This window comes from Rosa rugosa, chromosome 5, assembly GCF_958449725.1.
Source record: "Rosa rugosa chromosome 5, drRosRugo1.1, whole genome shotgun sequence".
Classification (NCBI taxonomy): Eukaryota; Viridiplantae; Streptophyta; class Magnoliopsida; order Rosales; family Rosaceae; genus Rosa; species Rosa rugosa.
Window position 1 is genome coordinate 9,326,043 of NC_084824.1, and position 19,996 is coordinate 9,346,038.

Genomic DNA, 19,996 nt, shown 5'->3' on the forward strand with positions numbered 1-19,996 from the left:
TTTGTATATAGTAGCTTTATTGCTTTTGTATATTTGCTGGAGTGTGGAATTAGGCCTGAAAAACTGCAAAACTGGGGCTTTGACATGCTGTGTATAGGAACCGAAAACGATGCATAAACGAACCGACAAAAACGGTTCCGGCAATGAAAACTCAAGTAACCGAACCGGTAAAAACGACACGGTTTCGGTTCCGGTTCCGGCAAAAAATGCCAAAATGAGAACCGATCCCAGCCCTAACATTTCAAAATTATGAGTATATAGGGAGGCAGGAGGAGTATAAGCTTTCAAATAACAAGCTAGTCGGAATCTGATTCTGCAATACTAGTTGTAGGATCTGATTCTGCATAGCACATTTAGAACAACGAGTTGTGTTCTGATCTTGTCATAGAGGGTGCAATATGAGACCAACGGTAGACAAATTCTTTCCTAGTGAGAAGTTCTTGTATATAACCCCTTGTAGATAACGTACTCCATAAAATTGAATCATGCGGAAAAAGGTTTTGTCTACAAATGTGGTGGTAGGTACAATTATATATTTATCCTAGACCGAAAGATTATACACATAGCCATATACACATGTATGCAGTATACCGTCAATCTGAGATACAATTCGGGATTTTCCTTGGGAGCTGTCAGCTGCTGGGAATTGCTTGCTCTACCCCTGTTCCTCGTGCGTACTAAGCTAGACTTTTGTAGGGATTATGATGGAAGCTTATACAAGCCTAAGTACCTGGCTATTCACCACCATTTCGTTTCTATATGTTGTATTCTTGATGCTGCATCTTCAGAGAATTATATTGTGTACGTAATACAGCAGTTTCTGCATCAAGGTGTATGTTATTCCATCTTGTTCTTTCTTTAAGTAGAACAGAGGACTTATCACGATGCCACTGGAACTTTTCGCAATGGTACATAATGGGCGTAAATAACTTCGATAATGAGCATAAACTACAAAGATGATCAATTAATCTAGGAACAATGGTTTTTCTATGCCTACTGGAATAGTCATACAGCGATTAAAAGTCCTCTTACTTAGCTCCAAAATCATCTTTCACTGCCAATATGCCGAAATGACTGGGAAGGTCTCGTGCCATTTATCTTCATATTCTTGCAGAAGATTTGGCCCTAACATTGAAAAACAAAAATTGCATTTTCGATACGGCTACTTTCTTCCTCATAAATTCGTAATTAGTCTATGCCAATTTCGCGAGTTGAAGACAATAGGTTCTTCAATTTTTCAACTTCTTTCTATGTTGTTGCAATGTTGCTCTCCTTGTCAATGGGATTGTCTGATTGGCCTCCCCATTTCTTTATCCTGTCTTCTGCTATAGAAGCCTGCAGTCATAACACATTAAATGCCTCAGTTTGTATGGGGTATCCTTGACTTGGTTGAAGAGTTGGTAAAATATCTTATGAGTTGTACAAGCATTGGAAATGAAATTGATGTTCAAATCGATCCCTTTACCTCTTTGCTCCAGTTGGTCCTATAAATCATGATGAAAAGGACAATAGTTTGGATGCATGTCCCTATCAGCATTCCACTCCAGATACCCTGCAAAAGTATATGAGAAACATGAAGATAAAGAGGAAGACTTTTTCTAGCGATGCTTATGTTCTTGACTATCCACTAAAATTCTAAAAATATTGTGCAGGGGCGCAGGGCTAGATAGATAGAGACTTACCTCAACACCCCAGTCAAAGTAGTACCCAAAGAGTAAACCCAAAGGTACCCCAACTACATAGTAACATGCTATGTTCACATAGGCCACAACAGCTTGCCATCCTGCTCCAATTGCAACACCAGATAATACAGGCTGAATGTTGTTGATGACAATGCAGGTTGCCAGCAAAGGCGTAAGCTGCTTCACGAGAGCCTGCACTTCCGAATCGCTTGAAAACAAGGCGGGATATTGGTTTCTGAAGATGATGAGGATGACGGAAATGAGAACACCGACGAAAAAGGATGATATCACAGCCACTACTAGTGAGAACTTTGCTGTTCTTGGGTGTCCTCCTCCTAGTTCATTCGACACTCTTACACTGCAAAGTACGTAATTTCAATTCATATTGAACATTTAGTATGTTGGGATTGAGAAGTTTAGAAGTGAGTTTTGGTATTGTAAGGTTTTGATGAGATTTACTGACCTTATTGCTGCATTCATGCCTAGAGACACCATGACTGTCCATCCCAAGATGTTCATGCTGCAAACTCAACAGGGAAAAAAGTTGATTATTTCCATGGGTACAATCAGTGTCGACAGTGCCTCTTACAAAAATGTAGAGAGAAACAGATATTCACCATATGGATAGGCCATCCACAGAAACTTCTGCATTGGGTAGGTACCCAGCAAAGAGAATCAAGGCCATAAAATACCACACTTCCAAACTGCACAAGAATTGACAAAAGAAAAATCAACAGCTCTGTTTTGCAAGATTAACCATGTGAGAATGTCACTGATTTTCACCAAAAAACAATAAGCATTCGGTTTAGTTTTTTTGGAGGAAAAAGATATTTATATTTATAATAGATTAGAACGATTATGATAGTAAAAATGAACATGCACAGGAGCAATTTTTTTTTTTTTATCAATCAACAATTAGTTTTTGTGAGTCGAACTGACGACCTCCTATCTATAAAGAGGAAACTTATACTACTAGATCAAATGGTATTGGGCTAAGCAGGAGCAATTTGAATATCATGAGCAAATCAAGGCAAAAGAAGTATAATTTTTTAATAAATAAAAAAAATTAATTTAATTGAATGTAAGTTTTATTTTCAGCTACTTAATATAACATTTAAAAATTTATGGCACGTTTACTTACTTGGAATGAGAGGGAATGATTACTTGGAATGAGAGGGAATGATTACGGAGTAAAAATATTTGTGCGTTTACTAACACATAAAGGAATCAAAATGATTCCGGGTAAAAGTATTCATGCATTTACCAACATGTGGAGGAATCAGAATGAGTGTATGTCTCACCTCCTTATTAGGAATTGATTCCTGAATACTTAGGAATTTGATTACGAAGGGGGGAGATGAGTTTAGAAATCAAATCATCCGGAATTAATACCGATTATTTTATTCTCTCATTTCATTTGTCTCCGATATTTCATTTCAAGTAAGTAAACGTGGTCATTAGAATGCAAATGACAAACCAACAAAGTAACAACATACTACGAATATATATTTATTACATAACAAATTGGTTGTTTGTTAGTGTACACAGAGAAAACTTATGCACTAGAATAAATAGGGTTATTTATAGTTAGAAATTCTCATTCATTGCTAAATTGTTCATATTTCAATTAATATCTACAAGGAAATTAATGAAGAATTAATCGTTCCTTCTAAAAATAAAGGATGAGAAGATATTCATTCATTAACATAATATAGTATGTGTGCTGTGGCCACTCGTTAGTGAGTGGCTAGCAAAGTGCCTAGAATATTAAAAAGAAAAGTCAAGACAGTCAGAGATCTGACGTCCCGGGATGGACCCATATGGAAGATCTAAAGGAGAGAAATGATCCACATGCAACTTTTCAAAGGGCAATCTCTCTCTGAGTAAATCTCGGCAAAGACTTAGCATATATGGTAGCTTTGACCGTCCGTTGTTATAGGAAGAAGGTAAATAGTTCAAACAGAAAGATGAAATCATGAGAATTTGCCTGATTGCTATTTGCTAATGTAGTCGAGGAGAGGTGCGCAATTCAGGAACTATATCAAAAACTAATTCTAAGTGCGCACATCTCCGCGGTTTATAAAAAATACAAGATACTCAAATGAAGAGATTTGGGATAAAAATTATAAAATGAAGATGCAAGAGAGCTTGTGGTTGGAGACCACTTACCAGAGCATGACTGCTGAAGCAAGAGACAACTTAACAAACTCCCAAAGATTATGGAAGGCCTTCCAAGAGAAGCCCGTCCACGCCCGACCACAAGTTCCGGCCACAATATAACCCAGCTGCGACAGCACTACGAGCCACCACGACACGTTGAGCACCACCGCCGCGCCAACCAGCCCCCACCCGAGCTTCAACATCAGCAGCCAGCTGAACACTGTGTGTATGATCAGCACCACCGCCGCGATCACCGCCATCACCATGATCTTGCTCTGCGACTGCAGAAACTTGGTTATCGGAAAGTTAAACGCGTACGCGAACAGCTGTGGAATCATATAGAGAGCGAACACCCCCGCCGCCTTTGATATCTCCGCCGTCTGCCCTATTCCGTACAGAATCTGCTGAGCAAATATGTAGAGAAAGCACAACGCTACGGCGGTTATGTTGAGGATCACCCACGAACGCTGCATGTAGATTCCTAACATGTCCAACTGTCCGGCCCCGAACGCTTGCCCGCATAGCGTCTCGAGCGCACTCCCCATTCCAAGCTTCATTCACCATGTTATGATTCAAATTATTACAATCAATATCACTATGTCGAAATAATATGATATGGTATGTTGTCCGACTATTGATAACTTAAGCATAGAAAGTTTGTTGCTTGTATTGGATAAAAGATAAATACCAAAACGCCGAAGGAGAATCCGGCGATGACTGAGTTTTCGATGGAGACGGCGGCCAGGTCTAGAGTGCCGACGTGGCCGGCGAAGATTTGGGTGACGGCGCCGAGAGAGTACTGGCATAGGGAAGTGAAGATGGCGGGGCCGGCAAGAAACCAGAGCTTCTTGGATTCCCGCTTGAACTCTCGGAAGAAGTCGCGGACGCCATTGATGGGAGGGATGTCATCGGAGTCGGGATTGAAGGTGCTGCTAGAAATGAAAGAAGGGTTTGCGGGTGGGAGGGACTCTAGGTGGTCATGCACCTGATGTTGAGGAGGTGGCACCACCTCGTCTCTCGAGGACAGAAGTGGCTGCCTATTGTCCGCCATTGGATCTGGTTAAGTTCTTAGGTCGAGTGTTGGAAATGGATTCGCATTTGCATTGGTAGTGATTGATACATATAGCTAAGTGTATCGTGATTCGTGAGTCCAAAAAAATAAAAAAATAAGTGTCTCGTGAGTCCATTTTAGTATTATATTTAGTAGTTCTATAAATTAAAACCAACAAAAAGAAACAAATATTCGGCGGCCAAAAAAACTCGATATTCATGTGAAGGTCGATTTGGGTTTTGAGTGAAATATACACCAACAGGTCAATATATAGTACGGGAGAATTTGCTACAACAAATCTCTCCTAAGAATGTTTGACTTGGAGATTTCAAGCAAACCAAAAATTGACTAATCAAACTATAAAATCTTACTTACCACCAAATCATTGGGACATGTGAAATTTGTTCATATAAAAGCAAACTAAGGTATGAGGTTGGATATTGACGATAGATATTGCTACAACAAGTCAAGTTTGTTGAAAACTATGAACTACCCAGAATTAGGAAAAGTTAAATACGTAATTCACATCAAATAACAACCACACAGAATCTATTGCCCAAAAAAAAAAAAAAACAACCACACAGAATCTAGTACTAGATTAGTAAAGTCTCGAGTAGCAATATAAACGTTGCTCATTGAATTGTTATATGTATATATAGACTATAACATTTTTCTGCTAGTATATAATTAAGCCAAAAGCTAAGTTATTTTCAGAAATTAGCCCAAAAAAACAATACTAGTTGCTGGTGTCCAATCTTGCATATCTCATGTAAAATCAAGTGCTTGTTTCATGTCAAATAACATAATATCTTTAAATGTAGATAATGTATATATGATTGACATCATTGATGACACATGCTTAGAAAATAGTATGAACCAGTTACTCGATCAATCCATGTAAGAATGTTGCTAGTACGCATAAATAGGGATTTACCCTAATTTCCTATTACTCCAACAACACGCCATATTATACTTAATTTGTCTCTTAGTGTAATTCTTTGCTATAATTGTGCTCGAGTTTTAATCCTAATAGAGAATACCTACAACCAGTGAAAACAAGTAGTAATCATTATATCATATGTGTTAGTTACCAAACGGCCCTTTAAGTACTAACGCAAATTAATATTGCATGCAATTAGTCGTATCTGTATGTGATCGATCGTGTACCAAACAGCCCCAATAAGTCTACACAGTATGTTTGGTATACCATCCATTCTTGTTTCAAGTAAGAGATGTCGACGCTTCTTAACTAATTATTACAAATTAGAAATGGGGCACACTACGTATACGCAAAGTGTATAAATTTTGTAGATCATATGACGTCGTTTATAACATTACGGAAATTGAAGTAGATAAACTTGTACGAAGAGATGGCCTGAACAGAAAAACCCAAAGCCGGGCGGCGTTGGACCATACATGATGATTTCTGATGATAAATGTTCAGTTTAAGATTACTACGTACTTCTAAAATTACGTTTCCGATGAAGAAGATAAGTAGTCATCATGACATGAACAAGACTACATTTGTGTTGGACACGTATTAGGACATCATATATGATGATGTGTATTCTGTTGCAGGTTTACTACTTCTGAAAAAACGTCCAAGAAGAAGAAGTCACGAGTCATGACATGAACAATAGTAATCGTATACGAGTACTATAGTCAGTTATATCTACTGTAATGTATACGATTGATGAGTTGATATCATAGGTATGGGGAGTTTATGCCATTTCCAGAAGATACATATTCTGTAATTGGATAACATGATATCAAGCAATACTTGAGAGAGCAAATTAAAACTGAATAAATCATTAATTGCTATATGTAAAATTGTTTATTAGTAGAAACAACCATTTTTATGTTAGTAAGATTTGAATATGTGACTTCGACGATATTATTTATATAAAATAATCACTAGGCCACAACTCACGATGTGAAATTATTTTTATAAAATCAAGCAATTTAAGATAGGGATTAGGCCACTAGGGATCGAGGATATTTACATGTGCAAATGAAGTAGTCTACTCTTATTTATGAAAAGTTAGATCACGTATTTTATGTCACCAAACATACAAAATCTAGGAGTTGTAATATGAAAGTGTTCATTGTGTTGATACCACATATATCACATACCGCTAAGCATAAGCAATAACCTCATAGGTGGTCCCCGTGATATGGTTAACCTTGCCTACGGCATACATCCGGTAGACCGACACCAGAGCTACCTCGCCATAGTGGAGGTCAGACGATATCTCGCCGGGAGGCCACCCTCCCCATGCTCTTCAAAAGGCTTCAGGAGAAGCAATATGTGCATTATGTCCCACATCGAAAATGTAAAATAGAATGAAACCTCATTTAGTTATAAAAGAGAGTCATCCCCTACTTAGATGAGGATGGGATCCATGATCCCCACACTTGTATTACTACAAAGGCTACTTAGCCTCACTCATAGTGAAATCTCTAAGTGGTCGTAGCCTTGCCTCTTAAGTAAGGTGAACCACTATATATGTTGTGTCATCTCTCTCTCTTTATCTTGTTTCATACTTAGTCTCTGAATTCTCACTAGAAACACATTGTACCTTTATGTCCTTATATTTTTGTACCAGTGAAGCTATCACAAAAACAACCTCTAGTATCAAAAACAAATGTTATAGTCTTAGGAGAGTTTGTAGGAGTAGGTTTTTCTCTTTGTCTCCACTTCTTTCAACATCAGTTTCTAGGGTTTTCACCATGGTTAATGAAATGTTAGCTAGGCTGGCTGCGACCCTTGCCATCATAGAGGATGAGAGGGCGTCGTTTGGACCGGTGGGTGCTGCGGCGGTGTCTGATCGCCTCCTTGTGAACGGGCGCCTGCTTTGGGGACGGCAAACAAGAAGGCGTTCATGGGCACGATGGCTTTAGTGTGGGGTTTTGGGAACCACTTGAGGATCAGGGAGTATAGTAGTCGTTTTGTTTTAAACTTTACGGAGGCAGCGAACCGAGATAAGGTACTTGAAGGTGGTTCGTGGTTTTTTGGGAAGCATGTCCTTGCGGCGGAGACGTTCAATGAATTTGGTGATGTTGCAACAGCTCCAATCTCCTTGATTCTTGTTTGGGTCAAGATTTTTAGGTTGTCGTTGGCTCTGTTCTCTACGAGGGCAGTAAAATTGATAGGCGCAACGCATGGGGAGATTCGGGCCAGGATCAGGCGCAACGCATGGGGAGATTCTGGCCCGGATCATGCCCAACTAGGTTTTGAACCAGAGCTGGCATTGAAGAGCTCCAATGGTGTGATCTTGGTGTCTCTTGCAAAGAAGTCCAAGGTGAGAAGGCCTCCGGGCAGGAAGAATAACCCTACTGGAGGGTTTGAAGCCCAAAAAGTTGAAGATGCAGGGTGATTCTAAGCCTAGGAAGAAGCGGGGTTTTAAGTCAAATATGGTGGAGACTCCAACAGTGGATCAAGGAGCATGCAGTGGAGGCCGTGAAAGAGGACATGGAGGTTAATTTGGTTCCGGTTGAGTTGTCCAGCTCTCCTACGAGTGCCCTTAAGTAGGGTTCTTTCGTGGGAACATGAATAATATAGGGTTAGATCTTGAGTTGTTTCGGATCTCTTCTTAGTAGTGTAAGGAAACTGTTTTTTCGGATTATTTTATTTAGTATAATATTGCATGTTAGGTTGCCCTAATTTTATTGTTCCTTTTTAGTTTTAGCCTTTGGGCTTTCTAATCTTGTCGTAGTTTAAGTTTTTGGTGACCTGTCTGCCTGTCTCTATATGATGTTATTTACATGTTGTTTTATTAATGGATTGACACCCACATTCTCTAAAAAAAAATCGGTTATGTCCATGTGTTCTTGTCTGAATAAATAAGATAAAAAATTAAAAATAAAAACAGCATATAAATCAATAGATCAATCAGTTATTTTTGGAAGGTTAAACCAAAAACACAATATCCGGTTATTGGTAGTCGACGATCTGTGTTTGTTAGCACAGTACGTGACAGCATTAATGACTAGAAATTAGACTGACTTTGGCAGGGAACCCTAAATTATGATAATCTTTTATAGAATATTAGAATTTAATTACGTGACTAATCCTTCCGAATTTCTTTCCGAATTTAATCTGAATAGAAATAACGTACAGCCAAAAAATAGTATTTTTATAAAAAAAAAACGGTAAAAACCTACCAAACTGCCCCAAAAAAAAAGATTAAATGCTAACTACGATCGCTATCATCTATCATGTGAGATTGTGATCAATCCAGGCCTTAGTTTGTTTGGTACACCTCACATTCTTCGTTCAAGTCAAAAGGAATCAATTGAAAACGTGATATTTTGATCACGTTTAATTGGGCGAAGTATACGCAGAATATCTCGACCATATATTTCGTTGGTTATGATCATATATAAGTTTAAGGAGATATACTTGTCGGATGATGAAGATCGATCGAACTAATTTACAGTTTGCCTGAACAGAAGATCGATCATATAGTCAGATGATGAGGATATATTCTGCTTGCAATTTTCTACTTTAAAAAATAACTCCAAGAAGAAATAATCCATTATCCATGAAAGGAACAAGAGTAGCTAAAGTTTAGGGTGTGTCCGTGTGTATGCATGACTGGCATGACATATTTTTTTTTTTTTTTTGGTATTGCATGCTTAAGCTTTGGCCTCCTACTAATTAAATTGATGGGTCTTCTTTAGTCAGAGGCCAGATCTAACAAGTTTAAATATCGATTAAAATTAATTAATTAAGCTGCATGCAAAGATATGATTTCAGGGGATGAGAAACTGAGTTGACTGGTAGAGCTAGCTGCAATTACATATCACATTGTCAACTCGATTACAAAGTAGTTAAAACTAACTGGGGTGATGATTAATTAACTTGCTGTTAATCCATGTGAAAAGCATGCTGGATTAATTTGAGGCTAAGGAGATGCTCGTCCCACTAGAGAATCATATTTCTCTTCTCTCGAGTCTACAATGATACAGTAAACTATATAAAACTGTATATATATATATGTCTGACCTAACTAGGGATGGATAATCTCCATCGATCAAGTTGGGTTCCTATCGGCTCTCCAACCATAATGGGGATGAGAAATTCGGACTATGATTGCAACTGCTGAACTGCCTCGCTCGTACGTACTTTCCTCAAGAATGGTAGTTGACAATCAATCACATGTACTTTCAGATTTCAGTCAGTTTCGGCGAAACAGATCGAGAGAGATAGAAGCCAAGATGGATACGTACGTACCAAAATTGCAGGCCGAGCTAACTACAATAGTCCCTGGGCCCTGGCCCTAAGCATTGTGGCGGACAATGAATGAAGGCCAATGGTTTCTGTCTTAATATATTAAGGACCACGCACGTACGTCTTTGTTTGTTTGATTAATTGTTTCCCTTTCTAAAGTGGACCGTCTCTTTTCACCCACGTAGGGCATGGCTCTTTCTGCTTGTCCATTCTTTCCTCAGCATCGATATTGTTCTCAACTTCCCATGGCACATCGGTCATCATCCTCTTGCCAATGATTAACTTAAAAATTATATATAACTAAGAATTTATTCCCTTCTTAATCCAATCCGACGAGGACTGAAGTCCGAACTTCGGATGCTTGATCATAGTATTCATATACTCAAAAATTTGTTCAGGTGTGACCTGAAAATTAGAGCATCTGCAAGCAATGTAATATACACTAAAACTACTAACTAACGGTCCTTTCCGTGCAGCTTCCCTGAAACTCTATCTTCTCCACTATTGTGCACGAGGCTACGAGTGATCAGTCTCTTGTTTATGCATGAGGCTACGAGTGAGTTGTTGTTTTTAGGATTAATTACAGTTTATCCCCCTGAGGTTTGGGGGTGTCATCATTTCACCCCCCAAACTCTCAATTTCACTTTTTTACCCCCTGAACTTTCCAATTTTAATCAGTCGTGTCCAATTTCTACTATTCCGTCCAAATTGGACTTTGACTCTGACTTTTGAGGGGTAAAATGGTCATTTCAAGACAAAAAATTTAAAAAATAAAATAATTCGTTTTTTTTTTTTTTCTTTGTTTTTTTTTTTTTTTTTATATTTTATTTTGTCTTCAACCTATACACCACAAGTTATAATAGGTTTATAAAAATAAAAAAATACTCTAGGTGGTTAAAAGCCGCTCGCTGGTCTACGATATTTGTTATATATCTCCGATAAAGTGAAGAATTTTAGGATATATCCCCAATAAAGTGAAGAAATATCTGTAAAAAATAATTTTACACTTTATCTGTAAATAAATATCTGTAAAAAATGATTTTACACACTCGCTGGTCTACGATATTTGTGATATATCTCTGATAAAGTGAAGAATTTTAGGATATATCCCCAATAAAGTGAAGAAATATCTATAAAAAATAATTTTACACTTTATCTGTAAATAAATATCTGTAAAAAATGATTTTAAACATATATTTCTTCACTTTATTGGGGATAAACAGATATTTACAGATAAAGTGTAAAATCATTTTTTACAGATATTTCTTCACTTTATTGGGGATATGTCCTAAAATTCTTCACTTTATTGGAGATATATCACAAATATCGTAGACCAAAAATGATTTTACACAGATATTTCTTCACTTTATTGGGGATATACAGATATTTATTTACAGATAAAGTGTAAAATTATTTTTTACAGATATTTCTTCACTTTATTGGGGATATATCCTAAAATTCTTCACTTTATCGGAGATATATAACAAATATCGTAGACCAGCGACCGGCTTTTAACCACCTAGAGTATTTTTTTATTTTGATAAACCTATTATAACTTGTGGTGTATAGGTTGAAGACAAAATAAAATATAAAAAAAAAAAAAAAAAACGAAGAAACATAAAAAAAAAATGAAAAAACAGAAAAAAAAAAAAAAAAAAAAAAACGAATTTTTTATTTTTAGTTTTTTGTCTTGAAATGACCATTTTACCCCTCAAAAGTCAGAGTCAAAGTCCAATTTGGACGGAATAGTAGAAATTGGACACGACTGATTGAAATTGGAAAGTTCAGGGGGTAAAAAAGTGAAATTGAGAGTTTGGGGGGTGAAATGATGACACCCCCAAACCTCAGGGGGGTAAACTGAAATTAATCCTTGTTTTTAATTCAAGTGTCTAGAAATTGATCGATTTGACAAAGACTATCGTACCATGACAATTGTATTTTCAAATTGGTAGGATTTGACTGTTGAGATCTTTGAGTGACCCACGAGTTAAAATGCAAAATGGACTACCGATGTTCCAATTACCTTTCTTCGATCTTGTCAATCATCTGAGTTCGGATTGAGTTTAGCTAACTTAATAATTGTAACTCATTCGAATTTGGATTGTAAATTAAACAGGCCAAGTTTAATTTTTGGTATATCCTTGGCTACTAAAGTCCGTAAACAACTTAATGTCATGAGGCAGTTTTGTTTAAGGTTGAGTTCAACTTGTATAATTTAGGATTAAATACTGTTTACTCCCTATACTTATAGGGTTTCATCGTTTCAGTCCCTGACCTTCGAATTTCACCTAAAAAGTCCTTGAACTCTCAATTTTCTCCCAATTGGTCCCTGCCGTCAAAATTTTCTGTTAAAGTTGTTGAAAATGTCTATTATGCCCTCACTTACTTTTTTTTTTTTTTTTTAATTTATTTTTTCTCTGTTTTATTTCTCTTTTTCATTTCACCTCTTGAAGGTCTGTGGATTGGAACCATCTTGATGAGGAGATGAACAAAAAGGAGGCGAAAGAGCCGGGAGAAAAAGAGGTAAAAATAAAAATAAAAAATAAAAAAATTTAAAAAAGAGAGGAAGAGAAATATATATATTTTTTTAAAGTAAATGAGGGTATAATAGACTTTTTAAGGGAAAATAACGGAATTTTTTATGGATGTTTGACGGTAGGGACCAATTGGGAGGAAATTGGGAGTTCGGGAACTTTTTAGGTGAAATTCAAAGGTCAGGGACTGAAACGATGAAACCCTATAAGTATAAGGAGTAAGCAGTATTTAACCCTATAATTTATTTAAGGTTGAGTTCAGATCATCAGAGTACCCTAAACATCATGGTACTTAATTTGACGAAGATAGTTCTTTAGTCCAAAGTCCAAACTCTAAAGTAATTGACACGTCTGTAATGCCCATCTAGCATTTAAATTGTGATTCATGTTAAAGAGGCATTGACCATCCTAGACAGTCCCTTATTTTGGTATGGATCAATCGCCACTTGGGCCAAAATTAGGTCAATAGGCTTCTTCCATTGTTGGGCTTCGGTACTTGGGGTCAAAATGTTTAATTAAGGCTTTGTTAGCCTAGCATTAAGCCTATATTCTATGCGGTGTTGCTCCTTGTTACACTTTGTTAAAGAGTGTTTCTAAGGGCAAGTTCACCCGGCATCCTATTGCCCGGGCACCACGTCAAAAGCAGCAAAAAACTTGACCCAGCTCACTATTCACCTTTCCACCGGGCTTGGGGCAAAACCACAGTGGGAGGCCCAGGTCACGAACTCGGGTAGGAGGGTGACCGAGCCCGTGACCCAGGATGCCAGCGTGGCCCAAAAAACTGACGCTCGGGGAGATGCGCCGCGGGGGGGAAGTGAAGCGCAGTTTCTTGTCGTCTAGCGGGGACAACGTCTGCAGGCGCGTAGCAGCCATTTTTTTGTCGTCTTCTGGCGTGATGTGGCGACGTGGCGTGTAGCCGTTGGGCTACTTTGCAGATTTGAATGCAACGGTCCACAGATCTGGACCGTTGCTTATGAAACTAAAATGCATCTGACGGCCAACATGAAAATCGATTTGCAGAGGTTAAAAAAAAAAAAAAAAAATACCGTTAGATTTCAACGGTAACAAAAAAAAATATAACCAAAATTTTCTATAAATACCTTACCTCCTATTTTACTTCTCACACCAAAAAAATCATCTTTCTTCCTCAATATTTTTTTTGTTCCTTCTCCTCAAAGCTTTCATACTCTACAATTTTTTTATTCCAATATGAGTGTACGAGGCAATACGATTGTCCAACCCGTAGGAGATCCAAGTATTGACGGGACACGTTGGCAGACTAATGAAGACATTCAATTGTGCAAGTCTTGGAGGGCTGTTAGCCAAGATCCGGCAAAAGGTACGGAACGAAGAAAAGATGATCTATGGATAGAGGTACGCCAACACTATGCCGAACATTGGGATGGATATGTCCGATCATTGCAAGCTTTTCAAGGGAGGTAGAAAACCTTGAAAGTCGAACTTTATGCTTGGCATTGTGCTTTAAGGCAAGCAAAGCTATGGTACAAGAGTGGTGCGAATATGATTGATGAGGTATGAATTTGTAGTGTAACACGAATATTAATTTTTATGATTCTTTTAGTGTATATTAAAATTTAATTAGTTGATACATCTTACTTTAAATTATTAGTTGAAATATTTTGTTGATAATTATACTTTAAATTATTAGTTGATATATTAAAATTTAGTTGATAATTATACTTCAAATTAGGACTTCATAATCATACTTTAGACTTCATTTTATTTAAATTATACATTATACTCACCTTATATTTAAATAGTTGATACATTGTACCTCGTTTATATTTGTACTAATAGATTTATACTTTTTTGTTTAAATTAAATAGCTACGTCAAGCACAAGATTTGTGGAGAGCTGCGATGACCAAATCGAAAGGAAAAGCAAAAAAAGATGATTTCATTAGTTTAGAATGTTACGAGATTGTTAAGGGGTTTCAACAATTTGATGACATTCCAAACCATTCCTCTTCGGCTGGAGAAACCTCCAGGGGAGGAACTGAACGGATGCACACACAACAATCCGTTCCTGATTCTCATGTCCAGTTGGACATAGATGCAGATGAGGTAAATGCCGATGCAACTCCCAATCCTTCGGTGAGGCCTCAAGGAAACAAGGCTGCCAAAGAAGCTCTTCGGAAAAGAAAGAAAACATCTAATGATTCCAGTCCTCTGACAGCCGCTGTGGAGACTATAGCAACCAACCAAACATCAATGTTGTCTGCCAAGGAGAAACGTGATGAGGAATATGTTCGACATCTCCGTGACCAACAACAACGAGATTAAATACGCTTGCAATTGGATATTCAAGAGAGGGAATTCAAAAATCAAGAGAGGGAAGAGCGTATTATGGAGATGGACACAAGTAAGATGACGCCAACCAAAAAGAATTACTGGCAAAGAAAACAAAAAAAAATTGCGGAGAAAGAAGCTGAAGATGCAACCCGTGGATCTGGCTTCCCACAACCACCATTCACCGGTGGATATTATCCACAACCTCCTTTTGTCGGTGGCTATCCACAACTTCCTTTCCCCGGTGGCTATCCACAACCACCATTCCCCGGTGGGTATTATCCACAATCTCCTTTCCCCTGTGGCTTCCCACAACCACCATTCACCGGTGGTGTCCCTTCTCCACCTTTCTCTTCGGATGAATCCACCAACCCCAACCATATGGATGACCCCACAAACACAAATTGGATTCCTAATGAATATGAGGATTAGGAAAATTAGGGAGTTATATATTTTAAATAATTGTATTGTTATGATTCCAATGCTTGGTTTTGCACTTATGTAATATTAGATTGATGAAATGAAAATTTATTTTAATAATACCAACAGGAAATGAAAAGCTAAATGAAACCACACAAACATAATTAAAAACATAAAAACTAAAGTAGAAACCACACAAACATAATTAAAAACATAAAAACTAATAGAAAACACACACAAATAGCAGATCTAGATACTCCTATTGCCTTGAAATTCCCAAAAGTGTTGAATGAGGTCTTCCTGAAGGTTGGAGTGACTTTGGTCAGATCTAATTTGTTGGTAGCGGTCCATGAATCCGTTCATATGATGAGCATCTCTACCAACAGGATCAAAGTCTCTACCGGTTGGTCTCTCCCATACCTCAGCAATCCTGCCTCATCATCGCTGTCTTCAGGTCGTTCATTTTCGACAATCATGTTGTGTAATATAATACACGTTAACATAATGTATCGAATGTCCTCTTTATGCCACCCACGAGCAGCTCCTCTAACAATACTAAACCTTGACTGTAATATACCAAAACATCTCTCTACATCTTTCCTATACTCCTCTTGAGCCTTTGCAAACTCGATTTCCTTGGGGCGTGTAGGATTTCGAACAGTTTTCAAGAAAGTCGCCCATCGAGGATAAATACCATCGGCGAGATAGTACCCTAGACTGTGAGCTCTGTTGTTAACTTGGAATTGGATCAGAGGTGCTCTACCGGCGGTAAGCTCATCAAACAACGGAGACTTTGCTAAGACGTTCAGGTCGTTGCATGCCCCGGGCATTCCAAAGAATGCGTGCCAAATCCAGGTGTCGTAAGATGCGACTGCTTCCAGGATGATAGTGGGGATCTGTTTCCTACCACTATATTCTCCAGCCCAACCTGTCGGACAATTCTTCCATTGCCAATGCATACAGTCGATGCTCCCAATCATTCCTGGAAAACCTCTCCTCTCAGCTTTGGCAAGAAGTCGTCTGAGGTCCGCTGCAGTAGGAGCGCGGAGGTATTCTGCTGAGTAAAGATCAACAATTCCTCATGTAAAGTGCTGAAGGGCTGCGACGAAGGTGGATTTCGCCATCCAACAATACTCAGCACATTGATCTGCCCCTGCACCGTAAGCAAGCATTCGCAAGGCAGCTGTCATCTTCTGCTCCGGAAGCAGTCCGACTTTGCCGGTAGCATCTGACCTTTGCACTAGGGCTGAATTCGGTACTAAACCGATCCATTTTTCCCCAAACCGTTGCCGAACCGACCTCCGTTGGTATCATAATTTTCAAACCGCCACCGATCCGACATAGTCGGTATACCGACTGTCGGCAAGCCGAATTTTCGGTTGGTATCGTTCGGTTTTGCTGCCGGAAATCAGAGGAGGCCCAATTGGTCGCGGGTGTCTGACTGACGGAGTTTGTTGCGGTAGAAGCACATCACATCAAAGCAGCCATCGAAGATTCAGATCTCATCTGGAGTTTCCCTTGGAGATGACTAGATGAGGACGAAGTGATGATACTGATAATGGAGAAAAGTAGGAGATGAAGGAAATAGAGGAAGAGGAAGATGAAAGAACTGGAAGAAAGCAAAAGCAATGGGACAAGAAACTGATGGAGATTCTGGAAAAAAAAAATTGAAGGAGATGAAAGATGAGGATGAATAGGGAGAAGAAAGTGATGGAGATGATGAAAGATGAATGGTTTCTGATTTTTGGGATTGATGGACCCGATGAGGTCTTTTTGTTTTTTTCTTTTAATTGTATTAGGTTAAGAAGGAATAAATATAATAATTGTACCACATATAATAAAAGCAACTTGTGCTCTAGTGGTTGAGAGCTGAGTTGCGGAGTGAGGGGATGAGGGTTTGACTCCTGCCTCCAACCAAATTCTTGCTATTTTGTGTTTTAATTTGATAGTAGGAACTAAGAGATAATAAATATAAAATTTGTGCATATAGTAGTAAGAGAATGAGCTGCTCTAGTGGTTGGGAGCAAACGTGGAGTGTTAGAGGTCCAAGGTTCGAACCTTGCCTCTTATCAAAGTGTAGCCATTTTGGTATGCATATAACACTTTGGTATACATATTCGGTATGAGATATTGCATACCGTCGGTATACCATCGGTTCGGACCGGTTCGAAAATCGGCTGGTTCGGTTGCTTCGGCCCATTTCGCCAGCCCTACTTTGCACAAAGTAACGATCATACTGGCAAAGGTCAGTAGATATACGCTTGAAGAGATTGAGACTCATCCTGTAACGTGTTCGGAACACCGGATCTTTGAACACTGGCCGGTCGACAAAGTAGTCGGCCAACATACCTTTGCCCCTTTCTTCTCTAAGTCGTTCCTCATTTGGTGCACGACCCGGATGAGAACCGCGCCCTCGGTGTTGGTTTCCAGATTCTTCTGCAACTGCAGCGATGACAATGGCGTTGGTGGCCATCATCTCTTCATCATCTTCATCCTGAGACCGTCGAATTTGATCCCACAAATTGTTCATTGCAACGAGGGAAATTTAGGAAATATGTAATGGTAGAGAAGTAGAAAGGGTGAAGGTTTGTTAAGCTCGAATGGTATGTGTATGTAGTGAGCGTATCATGTCTATTTATTGAATTTTTTCACACATAAAAGTGTCGGTGGGTTATCTCTCACTCATTTCAAAATTTTTGTCGGTGGTGTGCATGTGATAAAAGTGTCGGTGGATTTTAAAATATTTTCACACTTTTCAAAAAACTTGTCGGTGGTGTCGGTGGACAAAATTGTCAGTGGAGTTAAAAAAAATTTCACACTTTTCAAAAACTTTGTCGGTGGAAAAGCAAAAAAAATTCACACTTTTCAAAAACTTTGTCGGTGGTGTACATGATAAAAGTGTCGGTGGAGTTTTAAATATTTTCACACTTTTCAAAAACTTTGTCGGTAGTGTATATGTGATAAAAGTGTCGGTGGAGTTAAAAAAAAAAAAAAAAAAAAAGTGTCGGTGGACATATAATTTGTCTACCAAAAAAATTTTCTTTGATTGCATTTTCAAATTGTTTATCAATACTATTTATTTACATCATACATTTCTCATTTTACAAAAATAAATTAATAAAATATTCGATGAACAGTAACTGACTGGTGACCCTGACCCAACGGGTGGAAGCAAAGATCTAGTGGCAGTGAATAGTGTCCTGCCCTGGTGACCCAACGGGTGAACTTGCTCTAAATGTATCAAACAAAATTCGTAGTACACCCAGCAAATTTATTTATTTATAAATATATATAATTAAACCACCTAATTCCCAAATTAACCTTATCTTATACCTAGCAAAAAAACACAACAATGAAAACTTCCCATCGTAAGACTGTAGGTGAGAGAGATGATGACGATGCACGATCTGTTAATTCTAATTCCAGCGTTTTTGTGGGAAAGTGCCTTGTGAAAGGAAGCTTATCTTCCATTCTCCGGTCAATCTTTGACAAGTACGGTGATGTAGTAGCAAGCTATCAATTGGAATCAATTGTCATTCGCTCTTATTACCTCGAGTGTGTCTGTTATGTGGTTCAAGAGTTGAAATGCCCTTCGCTGATGCAGCTGACAGAGTCAAAAGTCAAAGAATTGTCGACTATGCTCAAGGATGTAGAATCTTCAGGAATGGATGTTGGTTGGCGACGCCTCATGCTCGAATTTGCAGAATTCATTGATCTCGTGAGTCAGCATCGAGCATTCAAACTAGAAAAGGCCAACTGTGATCACGACAACGAATCATTAAGGAAAGAACTAGAATCCCAAATGGAGGCCTTGGCTCTAAAAGAAAAGGAGGTTGTTGATGCCAAGAAGCAACTTTCTGAAACTAGAGCCTATCTGAGAGAGCTTGAGCTCAAATCATCTATTTTGAGTAAGACTGCTAGGCTTGTTAATTTGTAGTTCAGGATTCAAATTTGCTCACCAATTTTATTTTGTGGTGATATCATCACCCTATTAAAACTTGCCACGTCATATAGAATTAATTCAATACTTAAAATATAATTTTTTTAATAGAACATCATGATAAACTATAATTACGTTTTATAACACGTGGCAGTTTTGTATTGAGTGGTGGTATCACCACCAAAATATTGGTGGTGAGCAAATTTAAATCCTGTAGTTCATGTTTCTCTACTCATGATTGATTGAGTATTAATGGCAATATCAATTTTAGAGTATGATGGAATTGACTGTATACTGATAAATGTTGGATTATTGGTATTGCTTTTCAATTCAATCAGTCGTACCAAAAATTTAGAACCTTGGAACTCACAAAGAAAAACAAGAACTGTTACTAAGCTATAGTAAAAAACCCCATCTTGAAAGAACCCAGAAACCACCATTCGACGTTGGGAAGTTTTCATCGTATGGTTGTGTACTTGTGTTTCTTTTGCTAGGTATAGGGTAAGGTTAGTTTGAGATAGTGGCGGAGCCAGAAATTTAAGTGTATTGGGGCACGACGATTTCTACAATAGGATTTAATTTTAATTTTATTTTCAAGTATTTTAACATCTCTTTTAAAGAAAAGTTTATAATTGACACAAGAATTGGCTGACAATTGTTATTAATG

General features: G+C 38.1%; 3 protein-coding genes across 3 annotated transcripts; 2 read left to right on the plus strand and 1 right to left on the minus strand.

The window, feature by feature from the left end:
• Positions 1 to 906: 906 nt before the first annotated feature.
• On the minus strand, positions 907 to 5,060 carry LOC133708580 (protein DETOXIFICATION 29-like). Its single transcript, XM_062134050.1, has 7 exons — positions 4,531 to 5,060; positions 3,852 to 4,393; positions 2,300 to 2,386; positions 2,146 to 2,202; positions 1,683 to 2,040; positions 1,466 to 1,552; positions 907 to 1,335 (listed from the first exon to the last, which is right to left on the minus strand). Exons 1-7 carry the CDS (start codon positions 4,891 to 4,893, stop codon positions 1,249 to 1,251), a joined length of 1,581 nt encoding a protein of 526 aa, XP_061990034.1. The 5' UTR covers positions 4,894 to 5,060; the 3' UTR covers positions 907 to 1,248.
• Positions 5,061 to 13,813: 8,753 nt separating this feature from the next.
• On the plus strand, positions 13,814 to 17,315 carry LOC133710691 (uncharacterized). Its single transcript, XM_062136823.1, has 2 exons — positions 13,814 to 14,193; positions 14,508 to 17,315. Exons 1-2 carry the CDS (start codon positions 14,182 to 14,184, stop codon positions 14,961 to 14,963), a joined length of 468 nt encoding a protein of 155 aa, XP_061992807.1. The 5' UTR covers positions 13,814 to 14,181; the 3' UTR covers positions 14,964 to 17,315.
• Positions 17,316 to 18,741: 1,426 nt separating this feature from the next.
• Positions 18,742 to 19,326, plus strand: LOC133711162 (uncharacterized). The gene has a single exon (XM_062137326.1). The coding sequence runs from the start codon at positions 18,742 to 18,744 to the stop codon at positions 19,324 to 19,326; it is 585 nt and encodes a 194-aa protein (XP_061993310.1).
• The last annotated feature ends 670 nt before the right edge of the window (positions 19,327 to 19,996 follow it).

Bases quoted from the DNA above. Each gene is read 5' to 3' on its own strand.
- LOC133711162 (XM_062137326.1), top strand. From the start codon at position 18,742: ATGAAAACTTCCCATCGTAAGACTGTAGGTGAGAGAGATGATGACGAT.
- LOC133708580 (XM_062134050.1), bottom strand. From the start codon at position 4,893: ATGGCGGACAATAGGCAGCCACTTCTGTCCTCGAGAGACGAGGTGGTG. The intron at 1,553-1,682 runs GTAAGTCTCTAT...ATACTTTTGCAG, and splicing joins ACTTTGACTGGGGTGTTGAG to GGTATCTGGAGTGGAATGCT. The intron at 1,336-1,465 runs GTAAAGGGATCG...TTATGACTGCAG, and splicing joins GGACCAACTGGAGCAAAGAG to GCTTCTATAGCAGAAGACAG.